Source organism: Liolophura sinensis, chromosome 9 (assembly GCF_032854445.1).
Source record: "Liolophura sinensis isolate JHLJ2023 chromosome 9, CUHK_Ljap_v2, whole genome shotgun sequence".
NCBI lineage: Eukaryota > Metazoa > Mollusca > Polyplacophora > Chitonida > Chitonidae > Liolophura > Liolophura sinensis.
In genome coordinates this window covers 8,577,024-8,603,225 of record NC_088303.1, presented here as the reverse complement: position 1 = coordinate 8,603,225, position 26,202 = coordinate 8,577,024, and the positions used below count along the sequence as shown (strand labels likewise).

Below are 26,202 nucleotides of genomic sequence, written 5' to 3'. Positions count from 1 at the left end.
TATGATAGGCCTACGCTTTAAATACACTCGCTAAACACAATGAATTCACAATCCTTCGTCTCTATTATTCTCGGGACCTTAGTTGCTTCCATACAGCACCCTTTTCTGTATGAATACTGTTATTTCACTCTAAAGTACTTATGGTAAATTCTCGACTCCATTTAATTATCCCTCCTATGTTTACTTACCTTTCCCTTCCATTGCCATCCAAAAGTAACTATTCCAGTCTCCTTTAAAGTCGTACGACTTAAATCGTTTGGGACAATGACAGAAGGAAACTAGACATCTTTGGGGTTTCTCTGGGAGGAAATCACTTTACACTTTCCTTTTGACGAGGTCTATGGGGTAGAACTTTGGTGAGATATGTGTGTTAAGCAGACGGACGGACGGTATGGCGGACAGCGATTTTACAGTCACTGCTTCCAGTACAACTCTCTCCTCCACGACGTGTGAAGACCACACCGTCTCCCGTAAGGCTAGCTGCATAATGTCTTATTCAAAAGTTTGAGCATACTTTTTTTTGCACGAAGCTCCGCCTCGAAGTCGGTAAGTTCCGGGATCAAACCTGGGTCCGGTCATACCAGAGACTTTAAAAAAATGGTACTTGCTGTTGCCTCGTTTGGCGCTTAGCATTGAGAGCTTAGAGCAAGGAAACATGACTGGTTGGCCCAGTGCCAGTATAATGTGACAGGGTAGGTGTCCAGTTTATATGTATACACAAAACCTAATGACGACTTGTCGTCGTATGACTGAAAAATCCATCCATCCGTCCGTCCGTCCGTCCGTCCGCCCGTCCGTCCGTCCGTACGTACGTACATAAATACATACATACATACATACATACATACATACATACATACATACATACATACATACATACACACATACATACATACATACATACATACATACAAACATACAAAATGCCTGATAATAAAATATTGCATTAAAAGACATGACAACAAAAAATACCACTGATTTATTTAGGAAGAAGGATGGAAGCAGACCTAAACAGCCGTGGTTGGCAACTCCACAAATCATTTATTTGTGATCAGAAATACGATGTCTTGTCATTCGTACAATACGCACACTTGGTTTAAAGGCACTCAGGGATCGGTAGACATAAGATACGTCATCGGGTTGTAAAAAGAACTCGCACCTGATTGGTTAAAATTGATAACATGGCAGCGCTTTCTATTGTCTAGATCTGCGCGATTTTGTTTGGGTTGAACTGCGATATCTCAGATGTGCAACATTGCAAAAAGAGAAAGTTATGCTTTGTAACCTTCCTGTGGGATTCTTTATCGAAGCATATGTACATTTGGCCTTGTCTTGTCTTTTCTTTTATCTAGATTTCTGCTGCATGACATTCCATGTAGATCAAAATCAAATTAATTGCATGGCCTTCTTTTTTCACTTTCCTTTTTTTGTCATTTTAATACTTAAAAGCACAGACTTTTGGCATACAACTAACGTACTTTCCTAAAGGTGTAATAAAAACCTAATAAAAGCGATGCTTTTTGTTTGAGGTTTAACACTACTTGGGTTGTATCCCGCCAATGTCGGGTCTCATTGAAAACACATTTGCAAAGGCCACATTCAATTTAATGAGAGACAAACTAAAGTAATTTATAAATAGTCCATTTATACTTAATCTGTAATCGACATTCCAGCGAAGGCCTTGGCTTTGCTAGACAACCCATAGCTGTTACGACAGATTAAGACACCGATTACTGTAGCTTGCTTGATTGCACAGCTGATATGCCTCGTGGTACTTAACCCGTACATGTGCGAAGCTGAAATCATACTTAATCCTTAGCCTAAGACCTGTGGCTGATATAAATATGCCAATATCAAAATCCTACTTAATCTCTAAAACTAGGACTGCTATGCCTCCACGCAACCGTACTTAATTCACAGAACTACAGTCTAGATCTAACGTACCTCACCGAAATCATGCTTAATCCTTAGTCTGTGAGCCGTAGTTAATATTGTCCTCGTTTAAATCATACTTAATCGTTATATAGTCTTGTGAACCGTATAGATGATACCTTCCTCGTTGAAATCATACTTAATCCATAGAGTTTCGGCTGATGTGTCAAATAAAGCAGACTACACTGTGCTTAATATCTTTAACCAAACTTAAGTCAGCAATAGTTTGGCTTATAACCTACTGGCACGCCGAAAAATCCATATACACATAAGCATATGTACATAAAAGGTGAACAGTCCAAAGACATGGAGGTTACATGGATAAGAAAGTTTTTTCTTGTAAGAAACATTATTTATTGTTCATTTATCCGTGAATAGCAATGATTTTCATAATGAAATATCACATATACTGTTCAAACGGAAAAGAAAACCCCTTCATCTGTTGTTTGTACTCTTGATCAAACCTCTCGTTTTGAGCCACAGTAAAGTGGGACTTCCAGTCGCCAATAATCCCTGAAATGATCAAATTCAAGCTCAAATATGATCCAAGATCAACAAGAACTAACCATACATACATGTATTGGAATTTGTGAGCTTGAAACTCTCTCTCCTCTCGCTCTTCTATCACTGCTGGCGGGTCTGAGTGCCCCGTACAATATTCCCTGAAGATGGCTTGTCTTCTGCCAATACGGCATGCACGTCTGTGTGTGTCACATGTAGGAAAGGTCATCACTAATTTACCAAAGGCCGATAACTTACACTAGGCGCTTCATCGTATAAGTGAAAAGTTCTTGCCTTACTGCATTAAACGATGTTCAGTAAAATAAACAAATCATTAAATAAAAACTGGGAGGGTCTGCCAGCAACGTGCGGATGGTCGTGGGTTTCCACCGGACTCTGCTCGATTTCTTCCCACCATAATGCTGTCCGCCGTAGTATAAGTGAAATATTCTTGAAAATACATAAATAAAATACTCCCTGCACACAAAGAACTCAGACCCCCCAGCAGCCACTGTGCTTGGAACCTTTGAAGGAGATATAAGCTTCAAGGCTTTGATGGTCAAACATGAAATTTGAGATGACTTGCCTTCTATCCATATAACAGGGACATGTATATGTACTTCAGCTGTTGGAAAGATGAAGTGGTTAATTTATTCTCCTGGTCGCCTTGATATTGGCAAATTCTTGAATACTGCGTTAAACATCGATCAAATAAAAAAAATATATGAAACAATTTAGAAGAAAGTATGAGGAAAAAATATTATCCTAGTAATTATTCATACTGTTGAATAATGCTCCGTACATCATTATTGTGGTTATCCAGCCGCAGTCTACGCTAAACTCTTAGTTCAAATATTGTGTAAATGGCTTACCCTTCCTGAAGATAGGGTCTTCTTTCCCGTTCACCATAGTATTCATGAAGCTTTCTGGTATTTTTTTTTCATTCTTCATAAATTGAAATCCACATTTCTCCACCACTTTATCTCTGTAGCTCGGTTCACATGACAAACCCAAAAAGTTGCAGATTTTTTCTACTTCCGTCGGAAGATCCTGCATAAATCAAATCAAAGAATAACGAACATAACGTGCCCACAACGATCCACTGAATATCACACAAATATTTAATAAAATGATTGAACTGCATTTATTTGAATTCATATAACACTTGTATACACTTCCAAGGAAGAAAAATAGGTGGCACACAGTGCATGGTGACACCAGACACTGAGATCAACATTCACCTGACCTGCGTGGTGACACCAGACACTGCGATCAACATCCACCTGACCTGCATGGTGACACCAGACACTGAGATCAACATCCACCTGACCTGCATGGTGACACCAGACACTGAGATCAACATCCACCTGACCTGCATGGTGACACCAGACACTGAGATCAACATCCACCTTATCTACATTTGGGCTCTTTCACAAACGTTCCGTAGCCGTCTAATATTCGGCTAAGGATCATTTATCCAGCTACCAAAAGCGGACTACGAGCAAACTTGATAAAGTTTGTGAAAACGTGATTTTCACAAAAGTAAAACTAAGTCAGCTTCCCATAGCCGACTAGGCCCCCTATGTGGCCGCTTTGCACTAATCTGATTGGTAGAATACATGTTGATAACTGTTAAAATTGGCTTTAAACTATAAATAAATTACATTACTATGTAATTTATTACGAAATAATACGAAAAGATGACAATTTCCTCTTTATTTTCGTTTTCGACAGCCTGCAAAGGAAGGGCGATAACTGTCACTAAAAAGAAAAACAGTCGAAACAACAACAACTGATGCGTTTTGGTGTTTTGTGGGCTTCAGAATAGGCCTTGATCTGCGCTGCCTTTCAAACTCTAAGATAAAAAGCTTCAGTCGGTAGCCAAATATTTTCTTTGCGAAACGGGCTAGACTAAAATTGCTAGGCGGTCATCCGCGTTAGCTGTCTAAGCTTAGCCTTCAGACTTCTCTGTTGTCATCCATGAAGCCACTTCTGCTGTTTATTTTATGAACACCGACATTCTAAAGGACCTGGTATGGTAAGGTGTGGAATCCGCAACTGTGCAAGAAACTGATGTGCACCTCAAGAAGCGAAACTGACTATAGCTGTGAGCGACAGCTGCTGACACATTCGTAAGGCTACTATTTTTCAGGTCTGTTTTACTCTTCTTTTCCTGTTATATGACAATCATGCGACTTATAAAGCTCCAAACACACATCGAAGCGATGTATCTGTCAGAAAATCGAAAAATGGTAGCCTGCTCCAGTCACAATGACATATCACTTTTTTGCATTACACCCGGTAGGGTGGGGAAAATCACTGCACTACAAATGTAACTTTCGGAAAACTTCTGAGCACACTATTATATTGCAAGACCACTCGTCATCAACCAAAAGGGGTCCAATATCTGTACGTGACACAAAGGGATGTTCGTCGGTAACTTGCCAAAGGTTGGTGCTTTATACCGGGTAGTTTGGTTTCCTATACAACCTTAAAATTGACCATCATCGTATAATTGAAAAAAGGTGTAAGTGTGCGCAGCGTTAAACAGTTTTCAAATTCGTAAATATGTACAGTGATAAACAATCAAAAATAAATAAATAAATAAAATTGCGAGAGGTTATTTGGATCTTTCACATCCTGTACTGTGAGGTTCGAATCTGTACCACGTGTTCATATTTTTACATATGAGATATGCCAATGAGGAGTCAGTGCATCGACATTGAAGTTTTATACTGGGGGACGTCGTCTAAAAGTCCATGTGCCATATAAGGGACAGATAATTATATATCTACAAGGTAGAATGAGCATGAAGCTACATCACCTGTTTCATGTCCTCAAAATACAGCCTCAAAACAGGTATATCAGGATGCCCGGAGAAGAACTGCTCGTATTGTTTTGTGAAGTCAAACCACGTCCCGTAATCAACTGAAAGTACAGGAATAGATTAAACATGCTGTACTGGCAATACCGAATAGATATATATATATATATGTGTCATCATAGCACGGTAACGGTGAATGTCAGACAAATAGCGTCTAAAACCATACTATAGTCTGTTTCTTTCAACCCGCCACCTATGTTCAGCTCTCTCCAAAATCAGCCAAAATGCCTTTCGTGACATGTAACACCACAAGCTGTACATTTTGATATGGTGGACGTCCATATCATTACAAAGAAAATGCAGTTAGAATACTTTTTCTAATTCGCCAAGAACTCGTTGCCTCTGGTGACTTCATAATTATTCAAATTTTTTCCAATAATATGAATTTTCGCCAGGATCGTGTAGTCTTTTCACCAGGATACAGGATAAAGAAAATCAATGTCACGCTCCAGGGGCATGTATAACTTAAAAGAGCATTACCCTAGATTGGTGTGTACGGTGAATACATACACATATGGAAGCCGGATAAGGCTAGCATGGGACCTTCGTTCCATCGCTGGACAATGGTGCGAAGCGATGATCAGATGTTGCGAAACGATGAGGCGATGATAAGAAGCGATGGCACAGTGACATTAAACGGGGATATAAGGGTGAGACTTAGATAAAAAGTGATGGTTCGTAGACACGAAGCGATGTTACATAGATACGAAGCGATGGTATTTACATACGAAGCGATGGTGCCTAGATACGAAACGATGAGATTACGCGTGAAGTGATGTCACAATAGCCATCGCTTCGTACGATCGTAACATTGTTTCGTCTTATCGTAATATCATTTAGTACCATCCTATCATGGCTTCGTGCCATCGTTCCGTCGTTTCGTGCCATCGTTCCGTCACGTTGTGTCATCGCCTTGTCAAATCGTACCATCCTCCTGTCACAACAGGCCATCGTTCCGTCAAATTACACAATCTTTCCTCACATCGTGCCTCGTTACGTCGATTTGTGCCATCGTCTCGTCGCTTCGCGCTGTCGTCCCATCGTTTCGTGCCATAGCTTCGTAAGCTCTTGATATTGCTTCGCTCCATAGCTTCGTGACATCCTACTTACTATTATTTCGTGCCATCGTCAGACGATATTACCATTGAATGATGGTCCGACGATGTCCTTACCCGGCCTCCACGCTCATGTGAATCAGTAAATTTACTGTACATTAACCCTCCTGCTTTAACGCACCTTTCCCTTCCACTGCCATCAAAAAGTAACTATTCCAGTCTCCTTTAAAGTCGTACGGCTTGAATTTTTTGGTGTGATGAAAGAATGAAACGTAGACATCTTTGGGGTTTCTCTGGACGAAAATCACTTTACATTTCCTCTTGATGAGATCTTTGGGGTAAAACTCTGGCGGGAGATGTGTGTTAAGCAGACGGACAGACGGTAGGGCGGCCAGCGATTCCACAGTCACCGCTTCCATCATACTTTCTCCTTTACGACGTGAAGAGATTTGACCGTCTCCCGCGTACAGCATGTTGACAATCTCCCAGGTCCAGTGGGTACCTAATGACACAGTCAGTTACATAGTAAATCAAATGCTCATTATTTTTTTATATCTTTGAATGATGAATTGGTGAAATTAAATTGTATCTTTTCAATAGTATATTTTCAAATATTTTCTCTGAAAATCTCGCGCTGCCAATTAACTGTCACGTTCCTCTAATTAACTATAATTTTCCTTGCACGTTTATAATTAAAACGAAGGAGGATTAGTTTTATACTTGGCCGAAGCACGTACATGTAGATTCCTATAAGTTGAAGGACATGGATTGGCTGTAAGTGGGTTAAAACTAACCGGCTTTTGGATACGTCAAAATCATGACGTCATCATCTCTGCAGGGGAGGTCGGGTAATTGAGGTAATGTCCCCTCAATGTGCGGTAGTAAAGGATAATATTTTCCGTTGTATTCATGGAGCTGTATAGAGTCTCCGGCCGAATTTCTCACCTCAGTCGTTGGCATATTGAAACGTTGCCTGCAAAATGAAGTGAACAAGATTCTTCATATATCTATTCCCTTCCGGATTTTATTCTGCAAAACTGAACCATTATTCTAGATCGATGATCTATACAGTTTTAGTATATATAGAACAAGACGACCACAAAGTTATACGACTTAAATGCAGTAATCCAGATTAAAGTATTTTTAATATGTCCATACTTTCAAAGATTTTTATTTTACAAAAATGATCAACATAACAAGAAACAAAAACACTTCATCCGCATCATAATGCTATCTATACTTAGCCAGAGCACACAGACCCTCTAATCGTTAAATCGCGAACGTTGTCTGTGTCTGAGACATATACAGTGTATGTATCTTATAACTCAGGAACGTTGTCTGTGTCTGAGACATATACAGTGTATGTATCTTATAACTCAGGAATGATGTCTCTGTCTGAGACATATACAGTGTATGTATCTTATAACTCAGGAACGTTGTCTGTGTCTGAGACATATACAGTATATGTATCTTATAACTCAGGAATGTTGTCTGTGTCTGAGACATATACAGTGTATGTATCTTATAACTCAGGAATGTTGCCTGTGTCTGAGGCATATGCAGTGTATGTATCTTATAACTCAGGAATGTTGTCTGTGTCTGAGACATATACAGTGTATGTATCTTATAACTCAGGAACGTTGTCTGTGTCTGAGACATATACAGTGTATGTATCTTATAACTCAGGAATGTTGTCTGTGTCTGAGACATATGCAGTGTATGTATCTTATAACTCAGGAACGTTGTCTGTGTCTGAGACATATACAGTGTATGTATCTTATAACTCAGGAACGTTGTCTGTGTCTGAGACATATACAGTGTATGTATCTTATAACTCAGGAACGTTGTCTGTGTCTGAGACATATACAGTGTATGTATCTTATAACTCAGGAATGTTGTCTGTGTCTGAGACATATACAGTGTATGTATCTTATAGATCAGGAATGTTGTCTCTGTCTGAGACATATACAGTGTATGTATCTTATAACTCAGGAACGTTGTCTGTGTCTGAGACATATACAGTATATGTATCTTATAACTCAGGAACGTTGTCTGTGTCTGAGACATATGCAGTGTATGTATCTTATAACTCAGGAACGTTGTCTGTGTCTGAGACATATACAGTGTATGTATCTTATAACTCAGGAACGTTGTCTGTGTCTGAGACATATACAGTGTATGTATCTTATAACTCAGGAATGTTGTCTGTGTCTGAGACGTATACAGTGTATGTATCTTATAACTCAGGAATGTTGTCTCTGTCTGAGACATATACAGTGTATGTATCTTATAACTACTACTGTTCAGAATTCATACCCTCGTTTCTCATGTCATCTCACAACATAATCTCCATACCACTGCTATTTTATAAGAGCAGACAGTTTAATCTGCAACATCATTTTCACTGAACCAACTTATCACTACATAGAATGGAACAAATTCTACGAATACAATGCCTCCTGTTGGAAATCACATTTAGAAAACCTCATTTTGAATAATTGCAAATAATTGATTATTAGGAGCCACGCCTGTATAGATTACACTACAACGTGCTTCATTTTCCCGTCTTCTGCGCAGCAATGTATGGATTTCACCTACGTAATATAGTTTCTACTATTAATAGTATTAATACATAGGATGTAATAACCAATTCCCTGGGTTCCCATACACCTTTTATATCATTTTGTTACTGAAAACATTACGTTCGTTAAAGATGTATATTATTGTTGAAGAATGTTTTATTCTTACCTGGTGATCATCCTTGGTAACAAACACGCCTAGGATAAGCGTTAATCAGTCCTGAACGAACTGGGCACTGGTCATACCAGGCCGTCAAACCTTACTTAATAACATTCTCCGGCCAAACTCGGCAACACTCGTTTATCCCAGGCGTGTAAGAATAAACACTTCTCAAGGTGTCCAGATGTATACTGGTGTTCGATTTGAAAAAATCGGTGTAATATCATCAATGAACAAGAGGCGGGCATGGCGCTTTTGTGACTTTCAAGATGGCGAGTGAGAGAGATTATTCTATTCTAGAGGACCAGATATTGTGGTGTTCTGTTTTGTTCTGTTAATCAGCCATGACCAGCAAAGTCGCCGGCTCGAATCCAGCTCTCGCTGGTTTGCATATACGACTTTAAGTCAGAAAGCTTGCCCGCTTCCTGCCAAAAGCTGGTGGTGTACCCGGATGTTTTACACCTATAAACTAGAAGAGGTGTAACATGATTGACAGAGGCTTTACTTATGGATAACAACTCCTGGATTTATTGTGTTGGTGACGTTTCGATGTAGGCTCTTACATCGTTATCAAACCATATGTAAGAACCTACATCGAGACGTCACCAACACAATAAACCCAGGAGTTGTTATCCATAAGTAATGCCTCTGTCAATCTATACCATCCCAATTCCTAAATGCCTCTGAAGGTGTAACATGAGCTTAGTTCTCTGCCGATGGGGGCTTTGCTGTACTAGACAAGGTCTTGTTACAGACATAGGGCAGGTACGCCAGCCATGGGGACTTTGCCCTACTAGACAAGGTCCTGTTACAGACACAGGGCAGGTACGCCAGTCATGCGGACTTTGCCGTACCACACAAGGTCTTGTTACAGAAGCACGGCTTATACACCTAGGGCAGGGGCCTCCATGGCCGAGGGGAGTTAGCCCACCAGCATGATGCAATGACTCCCATCGATGTTGTTGCTGTGAGTTCAAGCTCAGCTGATTGGAGTTTCCTCACCGGCTGTTGGTGGGAAGGTCTGGCAGCAACATGGGGATGACTGTAGGTTTCTCCGGGCTCTGCCTAATGTCTTCATACCATGATGCTGTCCGCCATCGTATAAGTGAAATATTCTTAAGTACGACGTAAAACACCAATCAAATAAATAAATAAATCGGTTCCAAGTGCCTGTGTGACTCATCAAGGACAAACCAAACTCAATTTTATGACATCTTGTTACCGTGGCTATAGTGCAATATCGAAGTGCTCGGTCGAACTATATGATATGATGTCAGATTAAATACTCACATACCTGGGATGGAAAGATGCGTTGGGTTTTTTTGTGTTGCGTACACCACTTCTTACCTAGTATCTCTAGGTAAATCTAGTAAAATCTAGTATGTTATGACTACTCCAACGAAGTGAGACAGAGCGACATCTGAGTGCTGTCTGACGAAATATCCCGGTCAAATTGCTCAGACAGTGCAGTCACCAAATAGGTCGTGCTAAGATAGTACCCGGATATTGTTTATGTGATCTACAAGTGTGGTAAGCCGGTCAATTTTAGACGCGTGACAATGTACACGCTGACGGATATGTTCAATCTACTTTAGATGAAATGGGTATATAGCAGTGCCGGCCAGTCACAATATAAACTCTACAACCTAGGTCAAAAACTGGGTCCTTCAAACTGCACTGTGGTATGTCGTGACGGCTTTTTTGAGAGAGGTGGCGTTAGAGGCAGGGGGATCTAGAGGGAGGTGCATGTAACTGGACAGACCTGCGCTTTAAAACCGAGGAGGGCTGGATGGTCTGTCTACTGGAGAGGGAGGGGGGGGGGGGGGGGGGTCCAGTAAACTCATATCAAATACAGCAGCATACGTTAGTTTAAGAACTTTATCGTTTAAATCTTATGTACAAATAATCAAACTCAAAAGCGTAATCTGTTGAAAAATAACATAATGTAATTACAGTGTATTCTGATGGAATGCAGAGTTATAAATTATGTTGCTGCAATCTAACTGACCTTTCCCAACGGTCAACCAGGAACATGCAGCTGACCAATCATAAGCAGCATTGTTGCAAATAGGTCAATTGGATGTCCCACACATGTTCAATCTAGTCACAAAATACTGATAATGATCCTCACGTGTGACGTACAGACATAATGGCGGGAGACAAATCTCACGAGCGTTACAATCACTATACTGACCCTGGGAAAACGGGAGAGGAGGAATCTATAACAAGGCTCTGTCTAAGGACAGGATTGCACCCTCATCTCGTTTGACCCATAGTTTGGATGTGTATGTTATCTCTACAGAACGTTTACCTCCCTATCTACAACATGGCAGATATGTGGAGAAGAGAGAAGGTATTGCGGGAAAACTTTGATATACTAGTACGTATCAAGAAATGTAAAGAAGGCAAGTCTGAAGTATGACTGTGTTGATATCATAAGAATATAAATTAATCTGCCTCAAACCTGACGTTTTATGCGCAACAGATTTTAATGCGGTGCACTTATTTTATTTGTTTGATTGGTGTTTTAACCCGGTAATCGGTAATCCATATGGATATAACTTTATCAGAATGTTCTTCCTGACACCTTATATAGTTAATTACCCTGAAAAAATTTAAAACATGTGGTCTGTCCTACGACAACGCATTGTTAGCAGAACCTAATACTAGACTCATGTCACACCGTTATTGCTTTCCAGCCACAGTCCAATACTACAGGTTTGTCCCACAGTTATTCCTTCAGCAGAATTCTTCAATATTGATTTCCTGGTGTCCCTGTGATATTAATTTTCGAAACTGTTTAATACAGTCGTTGTCCAATGTTCCGTGGTTATTCGCATTTTTATTGTTATCTTTCTTTTTTTGTACATATTTATTGTTAATAGCTTTCCAAGGGTTTCTTTCTCTCTCCGGAATCTCCCAACTCTGGAGAGTTGTCACCCCTAATCCATGGCTATCCAATGTGGTGGCATGTACTCTTTCATCACTGTGTGGCGCGCAGAGCCTGTGTCAGGTCGAAACGCGTGCGTGTAGTATATTGTTGTCCCATTGGCCAGCCAAGCAGCCCACCAGCCGAACGTCCCGACGGACATGATTGTGTGATTACACATCGTCAACACCGCGAAATCTACAGCGGCTTCACCGGTATCTACAAACACAGTGTCAGACGTGAAGAGGGCTTCCTTGGCCCAACCAATATCTTCAGAGCACACAACAAAGATGGCACCTTTAAATTTCGCTCGCATAAAGTTCATGGCTTTCCTGAAATAGCTCTTCTCCGGTACAGGCAACGCATGAATGTGAAGACGGTCTCCCCGGCGAACATGGACACCCACGAGCACACGTCCAGCAATAGAGTGGTCTTGCAGGGCACCATCCAAAGCTTTCCTTGCCCTCTTTTGGATAAAATCCCTGAATGTGAACTCCCTGCGAATTTCCGTTTCGTGTCCAGTCAGGTATATCCACGATCTCAAGCAGCCTGAGATATGTAGGGACTTTTTTCCACTTATTTTCTGCATTTTGCTGTCGACTGCGTTGCAGGTGCTCGCATTTTCGCGCAAAATTGCCATCTGAGCACACTCATTGCCCCAGAGATCCAAATCCGTTTCGAAAGACGAAGACAAAATGAAATATTGCCGTAGTATGGTACTGGACACAAGCTGCATTCCTTTGTTCTTCGCTATGCTGAACGCCGACGCATAACCGAACATTTGGTTTCCTAACCGACCACCAGCCCTAAAGCAAAGATATCTCTCTTTTAACCGGGTAGGGCTTTGGTTCCTGTGGATGGCTCGTTTGGAGAAGAAGGTATGTGGGACCTTCGTCGAATCTCCGGTAAACCAATATGTCAGCCAGGATCCCACAACGAGCCCAAACAGGAGTAGTAGGATTGCACCTGTAGACAATTTAGGACAATAACTACTTCTTTGTTAACTGATAAAAAAAAATGTACATCGCACAAATCGGTATTTTTTAAAGCAAAAAAACGGGGATGACATTTTTCTGGCCAGGCTTAGACTAAACTCAGAGTTCATTCAGCACAATTAAAACATGAGACCACATTTAAATAAAGTACGTATCATCTGAAAGGCCATTTCATGGAGATTCGAAATACCTTTTTTTACTATTTTTTTCTAAATTTTATCATTGTGTATAAATGCTGATATCATTGACGGGGGACTTTTCGAGTCCTATTAAAGTAACAGACGTTAGCGAATTATATGTAATACCTTAAAAGGCTCCAACTGTTATATTTACACACTATAAAAGGTATATCTGTAGTACTAGATATATATTGATATTATACGTAGAAATATAGCATTCGGCAGCTAAAAAGAATCGGTGACGTCACTGTGCTTCACCTTGTTCCGTATGGTCCCTAAAGTCCACCGTAGAACCTCATTCTTTGAATGATTTTCATCATTCTGTTGCATTTTTACATGGAATAAAATGACGTGAAATGATGAAAACCATATTTACACAGTGTATGTTAAGGTTGTTAATTGTAAATCACTAACATTTCGATGGTAGCCTTAGCTTACGATCGATACCCTCTTGTAAGAAGGAATTGTAAGCTACGATATTTGTAACTTACAATCAGGGTTTACAATCGGGTCGAGCCTGTTGTAAATATTTACAATCGCCCCAAAATACAAATACTTGCCATAGATAACCTGTTAGTTAGTACTTTTCGATTCGGTTTGCTAAGATTTGTAATGCAGTTGTCTCAAAAAGATATGACGAGCATTTTTCCATATGTTGTTAGCCATAGGTGGCAAAATCGTCCGATCGCTATTTATACTTAATGTGCATAACTCCAGTGCCTAAGACAGAAGACCCAACTTTACGTAACTGGACACAAAACAGGAAAAAATAGTCTAATCTCAACCAAACGACGTTCGTTCAAAAATGAGACATTAATCTTTATACTGCTGTTTAAATCAACCCACAAACGTGCTTTCACTTGCCTACACCAAGCCGGAAAATCCCTATGTTTGTAGGTTTTTTGTTTAGTCGGACAAATCCGGTTAAAGGGATTCGACCTTCAAACTTTTGGGTTTCCGGCTTCGTGTAGCCAAGTGAAGGCATCCTTATTTGCCGATTTACACACCAATGTAAAGCCTAATGTGACAGCTTTCGAGCGAACGTTGTTTGGTTGAGATTGGTCCATTTTTCCGTGTTTTATGTCCAGTTATGTGCAGCTGAGTCTTCTGTCTCAGGCATTGTAATTAAGTACCTTGTTATATATATTAGGTATAAATAGCGTTCGGACGATTTTGCCACCTATGTTGTTAGCCACTGAAACATTAGGATGTAGAGTTCTTTTAAAAATGAAGGCAGGAAAAGTCATTGATCCGTACGTTGTCCATTATATACAGGTCACCTTTATGTACGAGTCAAAGTTGGACCACCTTCGCAATTGTAATTTCCAAAATTAACAATCATCTTACATTTCTTTTGTTCAAGCTGCGCAACTTATTTTTACAATCAGTTGTAAAGTCAATTGTAGCGTCTACAATCGATTGTAGTTAAGATCTCTTTGTGCAAGCGGGTGCTGTTTTTTAAGTGCTAAAATAAATACACTCGCTTGGATTTACAAAAAGGACATGCCGACATGATGCAATCTTAATAGCCTACAAGAAGACTCCGGCAAGGATTTATTTATTTATTTTGACTGGTGTTTTACGCCGTACTCAAGAATATTTCACTTATGCGACGGTGGCCATCATTTTCGTGGGAGGAAACCGGTGAAACCCACGACTATCAGCAGGCTGCTGTTGTATTTCACGTACGATCGGAGAGGAAGCCAGCACGAGCTGGGCTTCAGCTTACACGGTCGGGTGTTGATGAAAGACTAGGTCATTGCGCCGTGCTGGCACTCTCGGCAACCTTCTCCGCCAAGGAGGCCCACTGCAGCATAGAGGGTAACACAACAGCGAGGGCAGTGCCATACGTGTAGTTGGCAAATAATTAAATACAAATGGCAGCTATTTATCATTGCTTATTATAATCCAAAATTCGAATTATTCGTTAGCTTTCTGCGTCGCATCTTCAAACATTTGATAGTAAAGAAAATTGGTGTTTCCTGTGTCTCGCATGGATGAAAGGTGTATCAGCCAGTATCTTTTTTCTGGCCTTCATTTTCAGAAGAGTTCTACATCATAATGATTCAGCAGCTAACAACAGCAAGTGAACAATTATTTGGAAATCTGTGACAATAACTGCATATTAAAGTATAAGACAGCACCTGCTTTGTGTTTATGTTCGCTGAAAGACTACTATTAAAAGAATCATAAATGCATTTATAAAATGAATGCGTTTCATGCTAACAACAAAATTAGTCGGAAACAATTACAATATTTTATCTGATAACCTACATCCATGTTTTGTTTATATCATTCTGGTCTTTACAAATATATACAGCTTCCTTTCTGGATATCTCTCTTACCGTATGGTTTGGTAGCCATCATATAGATTCCTCTTGATTACGACATTCCGCTTGCCATCTTGTTCCTCTGTTGGTCACCACAGTTTCACTCTTAGTTTGATTGTCGATCACATCATTTCTGATCCTGGGTTCCGCTTGCCTTTTGTGTGTCGATAAAAGCTGACAAGTCATATGATGGACAGGACAAAATATGTGTTGAAACTACAGCCATAATATTGCTTCCAAAACGATACCAACATTTGTACAACTACCAATTACAAATTTCCCCCGCGTGAGGCCAAACAAAATGCAAATTGTTTGGCATTTTCCACATATCCCATACTGAGTTCAACATCCGTTTATCCTAGTATGTGTGTCGAGCACACACCAGAGAGAAACGACAAGTATAGGCCATTACCATTCACTGCTATATTCAATGTCTTCGACATATTGTACTATGGGCACGTTTTTTGAGAGCATTGTCGCGTTGCTACAGAGCGTCATATTTTAGGGTATGTGTCGCTGTCGCTCGGCAAGCCCCCAAGCTATGAATGGCTAACTGGTGATAATACAAAACTTTTGTGAATACAACTGCAGGTCCGTGCAGCTTATACCAAGGCTAGTTTAGATCACTTGTGCTTGTAATCGCACCTTCATTAAATCAAGCCAGATAGCACGTATATCGCTATAGGATTTCACATAATTCCGTTTACAGGAGACTGACGGCTATGTTCTTACCGGAACTTAACACCCCAGCATCCTTAACCAATCACATACTTACCTTAATTTAGGTAATAAATTTTTGCAAATACAAGCTCTCAGACGTGTCAGTTAAATGTACTGTTTAGGCCTACTGAAACTTGCATAGGCGATCTAACGCTCCAAGAAATATTTATACATCACGTTTTAATATGACAGCAAAGCAGATGAAAGTTATTTTCTAGCGTTTTGTCCCCACTCGTCGAGGGCGTGTCGCTGTTGTTGTTCCTTCGTCTTTGTTACCGCCCTTCATTACAGAAACTGTTAATCGATTGGATACTGGATTTATATCAATATTCATCAGCTGTTGTGTCGCTTATTTCTGCTTGGTGGATCAAGGCAGTAAGCATAGCTATATGCAAAGTGTCTCACTTGATAAAATGAAAATGCACGATCTCTGAAGGCTATACAAGACCTTAAAAGGTGAGTTCACACTATCGAACACAGCTCCCACACTCCGGCTGGGGAACTACTCATAACCTACTACCTGTAAGGTATCTGGCGAGGGGCTATGCGTTCCTTCCTGATCAACCAGGTGTTTTCCCCTACACATTTGCGTTTTCTTCCCGCTCAACGAGGGTTTTTCCTCCAACACATGTGGGTTTTCTTCCCGCTCAACGAAGGTTATTCCCCCTACACATGTGGGTTTTCTTCCCGCTCAACCAGGTTTACCACCAACACATGTGGGTTTTTATCCCGCTTAACCAGATTCCCCCCACCTACACATTTGGATTTTCTTCTCGCTCAACCAAGGTTTTTACCCCTAAACATGTGGGTTTTCTTCCCGCTCAACCAGGTTTTCCCCCTACACACATGTGGATTTTCTTCCCGCTCAACCAGGGTCCCCCTTCCCCCCCCCCCCTACACATGTGGGTTTTCTTCTCCCTCAACCAGGGTCCCTCTCCTAGATATGTAGGTTTTCTTCCCGCTCAACCAGATTCCCCCCCACACACACATGTGGATTTTCTTCCCGCTCAACCAGGGTCCCCCTGCCCCCTCTACACATGTGGGTTTTCTTCCCGCTCAACCAGATCCCCCCCCCCCCACCACACACACACATGTGGATTTTCTTCCCGCTCAACCAGGGTCCCCCTGCCCCCTCTACACATGTGGGTTTTCTTCCCGCTCAACCAGATCCCCCCCCCCCCCCCCCACCACCACACACACACATGTGGATTTTCTTCCCGCTCAACCAGGGTCCCCCTGCCCCCTCTACACATGTGGGTTTTCTTCCAGCTCAACCAGGTTTTCCCCCTACACATGTTCGTTTCCTTCCCGCTCAACTAGGTTTTTTCTTTATTCAATCAGATTTTCTCTGCATCAGCTATATAGGTTTCCTTCTTATTCAGCAGGTTTCCTTGTTTACTCCCTACTTAAACACATTTGTAGCCCTACTTAACCAAATTTTCTGATGTTATCTAGGCTTCCTTCCTACTCAACCAGGTTTTCTCCCTACTCAACCATGCAAGCTTTTCCCCTGTTCAACCAGATTTCTCCCTGTTCAACCAGATTTTTTCCTTGTTCAACCAGATTTTCTCCCTGTTCAACCAGGTTTTCTTTCTGTTTAAGCAGATTTTCTATGTTTTAAAACAAGCTTTCTCTCCACATATCAAGATTTCTCTCTACTCAACAAGGTTCCCTCCCAACTCAACCAGGCTCTAGAAATTAAAATTGTGACTATCACCCTGTTAAATTGTGTCAGAATTGGACCGCGTGAAAGTGATATCTTATGTTGAAATTATGATATCTCCTTTGTTTGAGAGGTGCGAACTGAAAGCAAATCGAGTTTTCTCGGGCACGGAGTTACTATGGAAGGAGAGGCATAAGGTTATCCCCATGTCTTTATATACACATACAGCAGACATCTTAAATGCGGCTTGACGAGTCCGTCTGCAGAAGTCATGATATACGTGGAAGTCATGATATGCGTGAACGCAGGGGATTAAACAACAATTACGGTACTCTGTGAGAGGATCGTGCTCCGAGAGGAAATGTGTTACCGCTACTGTACAAGCATTATGAAATAAATCAGATTGCGAGCATAGTACAGGGATCTGTTTATACCAACGTCGTGTAACAAAACCGGCCTAGTGACACACGACTCGTGACACATGGCTCGTGACACATGGTTCGTGACATAGGACTCGTGACACACGGTTCGTGAGAGACGGCTCTTGACACATGGGGGCTCGAGACACCCTAAATAAAAGTTTTGTTTCTGTTTTCCAGCGTCGGTATGTTAAGCTGATCTAAAAATACAATGTGCTGTGTCCCCGTATGTAATACATTGTGTTCATTTCATTGTAACGCTTTATGCATGGATTCGGCCGGATGCTAACCGAGTCTGCGCTTGATCCAGATCTGGCGTTGTTTATCTGTAAAAGCCTTTCCCGTATTCGAGTCCCGCCCTGTATTCGAGTCCTGCCCTGTATTTTAGTCCTGCCCTGTACTCCAGTCCTGCCCTGTGCTCCAGTCCTGCTCTGTATTCGAGTCCCGCCCTGTATTCGAGTCCTGCCCTGCATTCGAGTCCCGCGCGATCTGTAAGGATGCTTATTGTCAATTTTTACGCTTGCTCTGTACAGTAAATATATGTCGTTTCCATCGAATCAAGAACCGAATCCAGTATGTGGTTCGAGCGTATAATTATGACATCCCGCTAGGGTGAGTTTGCAGTTCATAATCGTGAGACGAAGGCAGTCTGTAGTGAGCAGTCTATAACATCAGTTTCGTAAGTCGGAAAAGTCCATTTGGAAAGACAGGAATTTTGTTAGCTATTGAGTATTCATGCTAATTGACGGTGTCATTTTGAAAGCTCTGTTTCGATCATGTAATCAAGTGAGCGTTTCATCGCCTACTGTTCTTGTGTTTAAAACAGGTAATTTCATACAAATTCCACTGGAGATGACGTTGCTCTGGAGGCTATTTGTGTCAAGACCCGGGGACTGTATTCTTAGCGCCGAACATATATACGGTTGGAACTACCGCAAATTCGTTAGGAAGGGAAGAGTAAGGCTCACGGTGGCGAATGATTAGCATGTCAGTGCGGTACAATGAGCCATGAGCCTCTCACCAATGCGGACGCTGTTAGTTTGTCCAGCTCATGCTGGCTTCCTTTCCGGTCATACGTGGGAAGGTCTTCTAGCCACCTGCGGATGGTCGTGGGTTTCCTCATGTCTTTGCCTGGTTTCCTACCAATATAATGCTGGCCGCTATGGTATAAATAAAATATTCTTGAGTACGGCGTAAAACACCAATCAAATAAATAAAAAAAATATTTAAACCATGTAGGCATTTCCTTTCATGGCATGTTACTATAGCTAAGAGATAGATTTGAATTGCTTATTCGACTGGGTTAGTTGCTGAGAATCGAATATCCTTTCAACAGGTGTACCTGCCTAACCATTACTTCTTCATCGGTCAAAAGCTTATCGATGGTTCTCTCCAAAAATAGTTTAAATTTAACACAAGGTCTGTTGTACAAGTGATGTTACAATGGATTTTGTTAGTGCAACAGATTGTTCTGTTAAGTATAGCACACATATTCTATTAATTGAATTTAAAAAATGTATTAGTCCGCCAGGATATTTTGTTCAATATGATCCAGTATTATGGTATAATTATAGCATACGTTATAGCCTCACTCTGACATCAGACTTTCTGATAAAATTAATAGATTAGTTCTTAGATTATTGAGCAAAATTCATGCTGGGCGAATGAACATTGATAAATGTTGATTAAAGCCGAGAATCGATAAATATAAGTGATTCTCTATAGCTAAAAACACTGTTGTATTTATTGGTGCCATACTAAAGACAAACGTCCAAAGTGCAAGGGTTTATTGTGACAAGAACACACAGAGCAGACATTAGCTTTAATAAGAATCCGGAATATCTACGTCCATTTTCCAGGTAGCTTTCATATCTGAAGATCGGCCAAAAACATTTTGTATACATAATTTTGTTTCATCCATGTTGAACGACACAAATTTGATTCCCTTTCTGATCCTTGATGTCCATGCTGTGACTGACAAGCTAAATAGCTCACTCTAGCCAAGACAGATTCTAAGGCATAGTGATGGGTTGGCAGCAAAACGGCACGCGCTGCAGCCCCCATTTGCTCCCAAGCCTCTCGCGCTATGGTTAGTGTGGTCTTTAAGGATCGCTGTAATTGAAAAGATACACATAATTTGACAGGGGACCGTAATTGTAGGTGAATACCTGTTGTCATGCATATATGGCTTTGGACAGTACAGAGAACAGTTTTCTTATCAATTGTGTTTATTTTGTCGTATGAGATTTTCACTGTTGACTTGGAAGAAAAGACCACATTTCGTAAACTGTATATATAATTTCAGAGCTATATTTGATGTCGCATAAAATAGGTAAAAAATTGGAAATAATTATGTACGCAGCCGTCGTATGCTGGAGAGCTGGGAACGACAATGTCAGCTATCAGGTGACTGGAAGCTTGAGAGCTGAGGACGACAGTGTCAGCTATTAGATGACTGACAGTAGCGAAGAAGAGTCCGGGCATGGAAACCCAGACATGCGGATTTGGGAAACTTATATACAGATGTGATCGCTGTTCATTTCTATTTTTTGGCTGTCTACAGAGAACGACTGCTCTAGCTTCCATGACCAACACGTGCAGTACATAGTTCTGCAACGAGTTTTGGGTATTTTCTCTGAGCCAGCTCTATAGCTTAATGCTGGCTGCCTGTCGTAATCCTTAAAAACTACAATTCAGGTAATAATTTTTATCGAGCATGGAATGCAAGTAAAACAGGCTGTAAACCACAATACTATGTCATAATAGCTTGATGACGTCACGGAAAATATTCATGGGAAGTTCTGGTGGCTTCTCATGGAACAAATGTTAAACATTGCAAAGTGCAAAGCTTAATGAAAAATATAAGGTTCCGAACCTTTCATCTGTGTTACGGAAGGTTTGTGTTGCGGAAGGTTTATGTTGCTGAAGGTTTGTGTTACGAAAAGCTTAACAAATCTAAAACATTCTCTGTTGACGGAAGCTAAAATCACAACACAGGTTTTGTTGGGAGTGTCATAGAAGTGAACTTTGTTCAGTAATGCTTTTGCGCATTTTTGTGATCCAGTTATTATCGGCACAAACTGTAATATCCACAATTACAATAAGAAGTTTGTAATAAATAAGTACACGGAATTCACTTTAACCTCGTTGTAAACCACAAAACTTAAACATGCTGGCACATATTTAAGGGTGATAGTTCTTCAATGGAAGGTGAAAATAAATTTACGTGTGGCCTATTTTAATAAAATCAGCAGTCGCTGTGTGGAATTTTGACAGTGTACAATATAATGAACGAGATGCATACACGGCTTTTGTATTTAAATGATGAATGTAACATTTAAAATAGTTAACATTATGATAAATTAATTTATGGCAAAAGTGGGTTTTTTATATTTAACAATTTTCTTGATGCTGAGTTATTCTTGGTTTTTGTGCAATGAAATATTGCTAAAGGTTTGATAACATTTTGTGTTAAGTTAAAAATCCAAGTTATCCTCGCGAAGTTTTGCATATTTAGCGTGGGATGTAATTGCTCTAAATTAGCTTTTCAAGTTTTGATATGAACAGTCTGAGCGAAACCAGTACATAGCCTACTAATTACTATACGGTGGTTTTGATATGAACAGTCACAGTGAAACCAGTATATAGCCTACTTATTACTATATGGTGGTTTTGATATGAACAGTCAGAGCGAAACCAGTATATAGCCTACTTATTACTATATGGTGGTTTTGATATGAACAGTCAGAGTGAAACCAGTATATAGCCTACTTATTACTACATGGTGGTTTTGATATAAACAGTCACAGTGAAGCGAGTGCTGCGGTGGTAAATGCTTAATGCACAACATGCCCCCCAAAATAGCTCGCCCGGACAAGATGCATAGATGTATATCCATTTTATGTCAGACTATCTTGTCACCAGAGCCGCGTGGTTAATTGACAAACCAGTCTGGATGGCTCAAGCATAGCTAAGCTGCATGGTTAATTTACAAACCCGTCTTGATGGCTCAAGCATGGCTAATTAGGGGGATCTGACGTTTAAGCTTTACTTACTACGCTTTGTCTCATCTGTTTCCTGCGATACATTTTCTTCTAAATTGTTAACCCTTGTGTTCTTAAAACACCTGGGAATAACTTTGCTGTTTAGTTTTTAGATATTTCATGCATTTTAGATATTTTCAGCAAGCACGACAAAAACAGCTGTTGTAATTGATGCTTTGTGTAAAAATGAATGTACCGGTTTTGCACAGGACTATAAATGCATATTAAACTGTTACTCATAACATGATATCCATGAAGTTCCGGAAATAGAAATTGTACCTGGATTGCCGGACTCACACGTCTGAGCCGGCGTACAAATAAATCATAGACAGTGTGATAGCTGGCAAATGCTCACACGTAACCGGTGAAATATGGCCTCTTGGTCATTTTACCTCAGTTACAGTTTTATTCTAACTGTTCAAGGCGATGCTTAAATAGTAGCACCATACCTGAAGCAGAATCACGTAAAAAAATATACAGTGATGTTAATTATACAACTTATTAGACGTCACGCGCCTATACATACTCAAAATGCTGTGTTGTCAGCACAGAAAAAACACCACTCACTAACTCTTCTTGGCTTCATTTTCAAAACAGTTCTACATCATAATGATTCAGTAGCTAACAACAACAAGACGGAAAAAAATCTAGTAACAAATTTTTGAGAAAATTAAATTGTATATCGCTGCAAACCGAGTCGAAAATTAGCCCACATAAGGCCAGCATTTGGGGAGATTGTAAATATTTACAACAGGGTCGACCCGATTGCAATTTCTGATTCAAAGCTGAACTATCGTAGCTTGCAATCGCTTAGTGTAAGTGTGTACGGATCGTAACTTAAGACTACCGTCGTGATCTTTGTGCAAGCGGGCCTTGGACGTGCCGCCAATGCCCTGCCATAGCCTTGGACTGGGAAATACAAGTGCATCACTACAATTAAGAACGGGGTGATATTTACAGCTAAGAACACACAACTTTTTATGTCCAAAGTTCAAAGGTTTATTGCATCAAGCAATCGTAGTGTGCACAGTGTCCTTTAATAAGAATCCAAGCCCAGCACAACCAGTTCACATTTGGGTTTCATATCCCAAGACAGTCCAAGAAACATTTTCCAAATGTAATTATGTTTCATTCAGGCTGAATAGCACAAATCTTAGCCTTTTTCTGATTCTTAATGTCCGTATGCTGATGGACAAGCTACTTAAATTAGCCCGGACAAATCTCATCGCATAATGTTTGGCTGATATATCCATTTTTGCACATAATACATCCCCCATTTAGCGAATCACCTATCCTGTCATCGTCACCAGCTGGAATCTGAATCGAGACTTTCCGATCCGCTGTAATAATAAACATAAACATGATTTGATAGAATAGTGTAATTATAAAGCTGAGTTTGTATCACTTCGCACAGATTACTTATATGGCTGCACACACGTCTTTGCCTTTTTACAGCCGCCTTTATGACGTCTTTACCTTTCGTAATTCACATCGCTCCGTGTCATGAATGCTAAAGCAAAGCATATTGGTTGTCTGGGGAACGGATGCTCTTATTCCCACGATCAACAACCAAACCAAGATATTGCAGGACAAACAGTCTGTGGTACGTTTACACGAAGTCCTATTGCCGTGTTTACTACAGATAGAGAAGTATTTATCCCTGATAAATGACAAGCTCACTGTTATCTCTGACAACACATGTTTCGTCTTTTTCACAAACCATGAAATCCACGAAGAGGAGGTTTTAAACTTTTTATCTCTCTTACAGAATTACGATACGTACAATTTTTTTTGAAAAAGTATTTTTAGAGTTTATATGGCTTTACTTTCAGAGACATAGATTTCCCAAATGTGGCCTTTTCTTTTAGTTTAACAACATATTTGTGGCATTTTGACAATATTACTGTATATATATATTTAACAGGTCTTCGCTCCATGGGCTATCACTAGATTCTAAAGGTTCTTGACAACGGCATTAAGGAACAATCAAACGAAAAGACGAAGAAAGTACATAATAAATATGAAAGTAGAAAGGGATATCATTCTAATTAATTTGTGATTAATGACGCACTTAATTTATATACATAAATGCATAATAAATATATACATACATGTATACATGTGTATACATTTAAATACATAAAAAATATAAAAGTAGAAAGGGATTTCATTCTAATTAATTTGTGATTAATGACGTACTTAATTTATCTCGAAAATGAGAATCGTTGTACTAGATTGTCGGTTAGGTGATCTCCCTAACCCAGATTTGTTCATAAAATGTTTGGAGTTCTACACCAAATTATCGTAGCCACAATCACAAAACACGTGTATTAACTTACGTAGATCAACAGCCTCATCCTCTGCTGTTACCTCGGTGGGAATAGCCAGGAAGATGAATGCGCAAATAATGAGAGCGAGGGAGACCAGCGACATTTTGTCATCGGCTGCCATCGCGAAAAGGAGGTGAAATCTAGGTTAGCAGCAGATATCACCTCTCTTAAATAGCCGGCGTGCCCATATAACTGTACATAGATGTTAAGTCATGTCGCCATAAACAATACGGCATTCATCTCCTAAACAGGCAGTCAGTTCTGTAGTTATTTATAGTCAGTGGATCTTTCGCAATCATGATTCAATGCTGAGCGGCATACATGAGTGGGTCCGCTCTTTCTTTAGCTGCAGATCATGAAATTGACATTTTTTTAAAAAAAATCAGATAATCTAACAAGACAAATTAAGCAACGAGGCATAGTTCACCAGTTTAGTGCCACAACAACAACAATGATTCGTCAGATTTGAGAACAGCTTGCAATATTTAACGAAATAAACACCTTCGTTTTAACCATTAGGCCTTCGTTTACATGGACTAGTAAGATCAAGCAATGATGCCAAGAGGCCTCTCAGTGACAACGTGATTTGGATCAGTCGCACTGACATGAGTCGTTTTTTTTTTTTTTTTTTTTTTTTTTTTTTTTTTGGTCTTTGTGATGCGTTGTTCACAAGGACCTGTTGTGGTCAGACGGGGAATCGGCCCAAGTGCGAGAAAATGTGCACCTCAAGAAGCGAAACAGGATATACATGTCACTCACAGCTGCTGACACCTTCCTGAAGCGCACTTCTTTTTTCAGTTCTGTTTTACTCCTCTGACAAATGGATGGGACTCATTCAGCTGTAAGAATGCACCGATACTACATGTTGCGTATTAGCATAATTTAACTATTATCGATTCTAATTTTTGATAACACTTATTTAATACAAGTTGGTCTACATCTTTATCACACAAAAGTATGTTTCTAAACAAAGAAATATAGTACCAATAAGATTCTAACGCTTCCTAACTGTTGTCAGCAGTGGCTTCATTGGCTAACTCCTATGACGGATCCCTCAAAGACTTAGGAAACACTGATTTTAAGTTGCCAAAATGTAACAAAACTGTTTCAGTGAAAATATTTTTCTGGTTAACGTTGATTTTCATCCAGTAAACTCAAACACGGAGCCTCGTTTGACCCCAAAATAGACCATTTTGATCGAGAAGGCATTTTTGGCAGGGTTAGCATGAGCCTCGCACCAATGCTGTCGTTGTGAGTTCAAGTCCAACTCATGTTGCCTTCCTCTCAGGTCATACGTGCGAAGGTCTTTCAGTAAACTGCGGATGGTCGTGGGTTTCCCCCGGACTCTGCCCGGCTGCCTCCACCATAATGCTGGCCGCCATAGTGTAAGTGAAACATTCTTGAGTAAGGCGTAAAACTGTACTCAAATAAACTAAACAGCTATCCCTTCTGTGGCTAACTCTTATGGGCGTTTCGGTCAGAT

The 26,202-nt window shown here is 40.3% G+C and overlaps 2 protein-coding genes across 4 annotated transcripts; both read right to left on the bottom strand.

Annotated features, from left to right (window-relative positions):
* Positions 1-977: 977 nt before the first annotated feature.
* Positions 978-10,606, bottom strand: LOC135475231 (sulfotransferase 1C2A-like). Of its 3 annotated transcripts, none has more exons than XM_064755045.1 (6): positions 10,402-10,606; positions 7,167-7,345; positions 6,554-6,874; positions 5,258-5,361; positions 3,306-3,483; positions 978-2,445 (listed from the first exon to the last, which is right to left on the bottom strand). In XM_064755045.1, coding segments are annotated over exons 1-6 (897 nt in total). In that variant the 5' UTR covers positions 10,404-10,606; the 3' UTR covers positions 978-2,332. The 3 variants fall into 3 exon arrangements, with proteins under 3 accessions (XP_064611115.1, XP_064611114.1, XP_064611116.1); XM_064755044.1 differs by lacking the exon at positions 10,402-10,606 and adding an exon at positions 9,121-9,576; XM_064755046.1 differs by having other exon boundaries at positions 979-2,445; positions 10,406-10,604.
* A 1,345-nt stretch (positions 10,607-11,951) lies between these two features.
* On the bottom strand, positions 11,952-24,840 carry LOC135475093 (galactoside alpha-(1,2)-fucosyltransferase 2-like). Its single transcript, XM_064754834.1, has 3 exons — positions 24,729-24,840; positions 23,679-23,729; positions 11,952-13,006 (listed from the first exon to the last, which is right to left on the bottom strand). Exons 1-3 carry the CDS (start codon positions 24,838-24,840, stop codon positions 12,054-12,056), a joined length of 1,116 nt encoding a protein of 371 aa, XP_064610904.1. The 3' UTR covers positions 11,952-12,053.
* Between the last annotated feature and the right edge of the window lie 1,362 nt (positions 24,841-26,202).

What these genes read in the sequence shown, in the direction of transcription:
- LOC135475231 (XM_064755044.1), bottom strand. An exon ending in TTTGACGTATCCAAAAGCCG is followed by an intron (nt 6,875 to 7,166) that starts GTTAGTTTTAAC and finishes CTGTGTCATTAG; the next exon opens with GTACCCACTGGACCTGGGAG. An exon ending in AGACCCTATCTTCAGGAAGG is followed by an intron (nt 2,446 to 3,305) that starts GTAAGCCATTTA and finishes TGATCATTTCAG; the next exon opens with GGATTATTGGCGACTGGAAG.
- LOC135475093 (XM_064754834.1), bottom strand. Translation starts at nt 24,840, where the DNA reads ATGGCAGCCGATGACAAAATGTCGCTGGTCTCCCTCGCTCTCATTATT. An exon ending in GGATGAGGCTGTTGATCTAC is followed by an intron (nt 23,730 to 24,728) that starts GTAAGTTAATAC and finishes TTATTATTACAG; the next exon opens with CGGATCGGAAAGTCTCGATT. An exon ending in TGGTGACGATGACAGGATAG is followed by an intron (nt 13,007 to 23,678) that starts GTGATTCGCTAA and finishes AATTGTCTACAG; the next exon opens with GTGCAATCCTACTACTCCTG.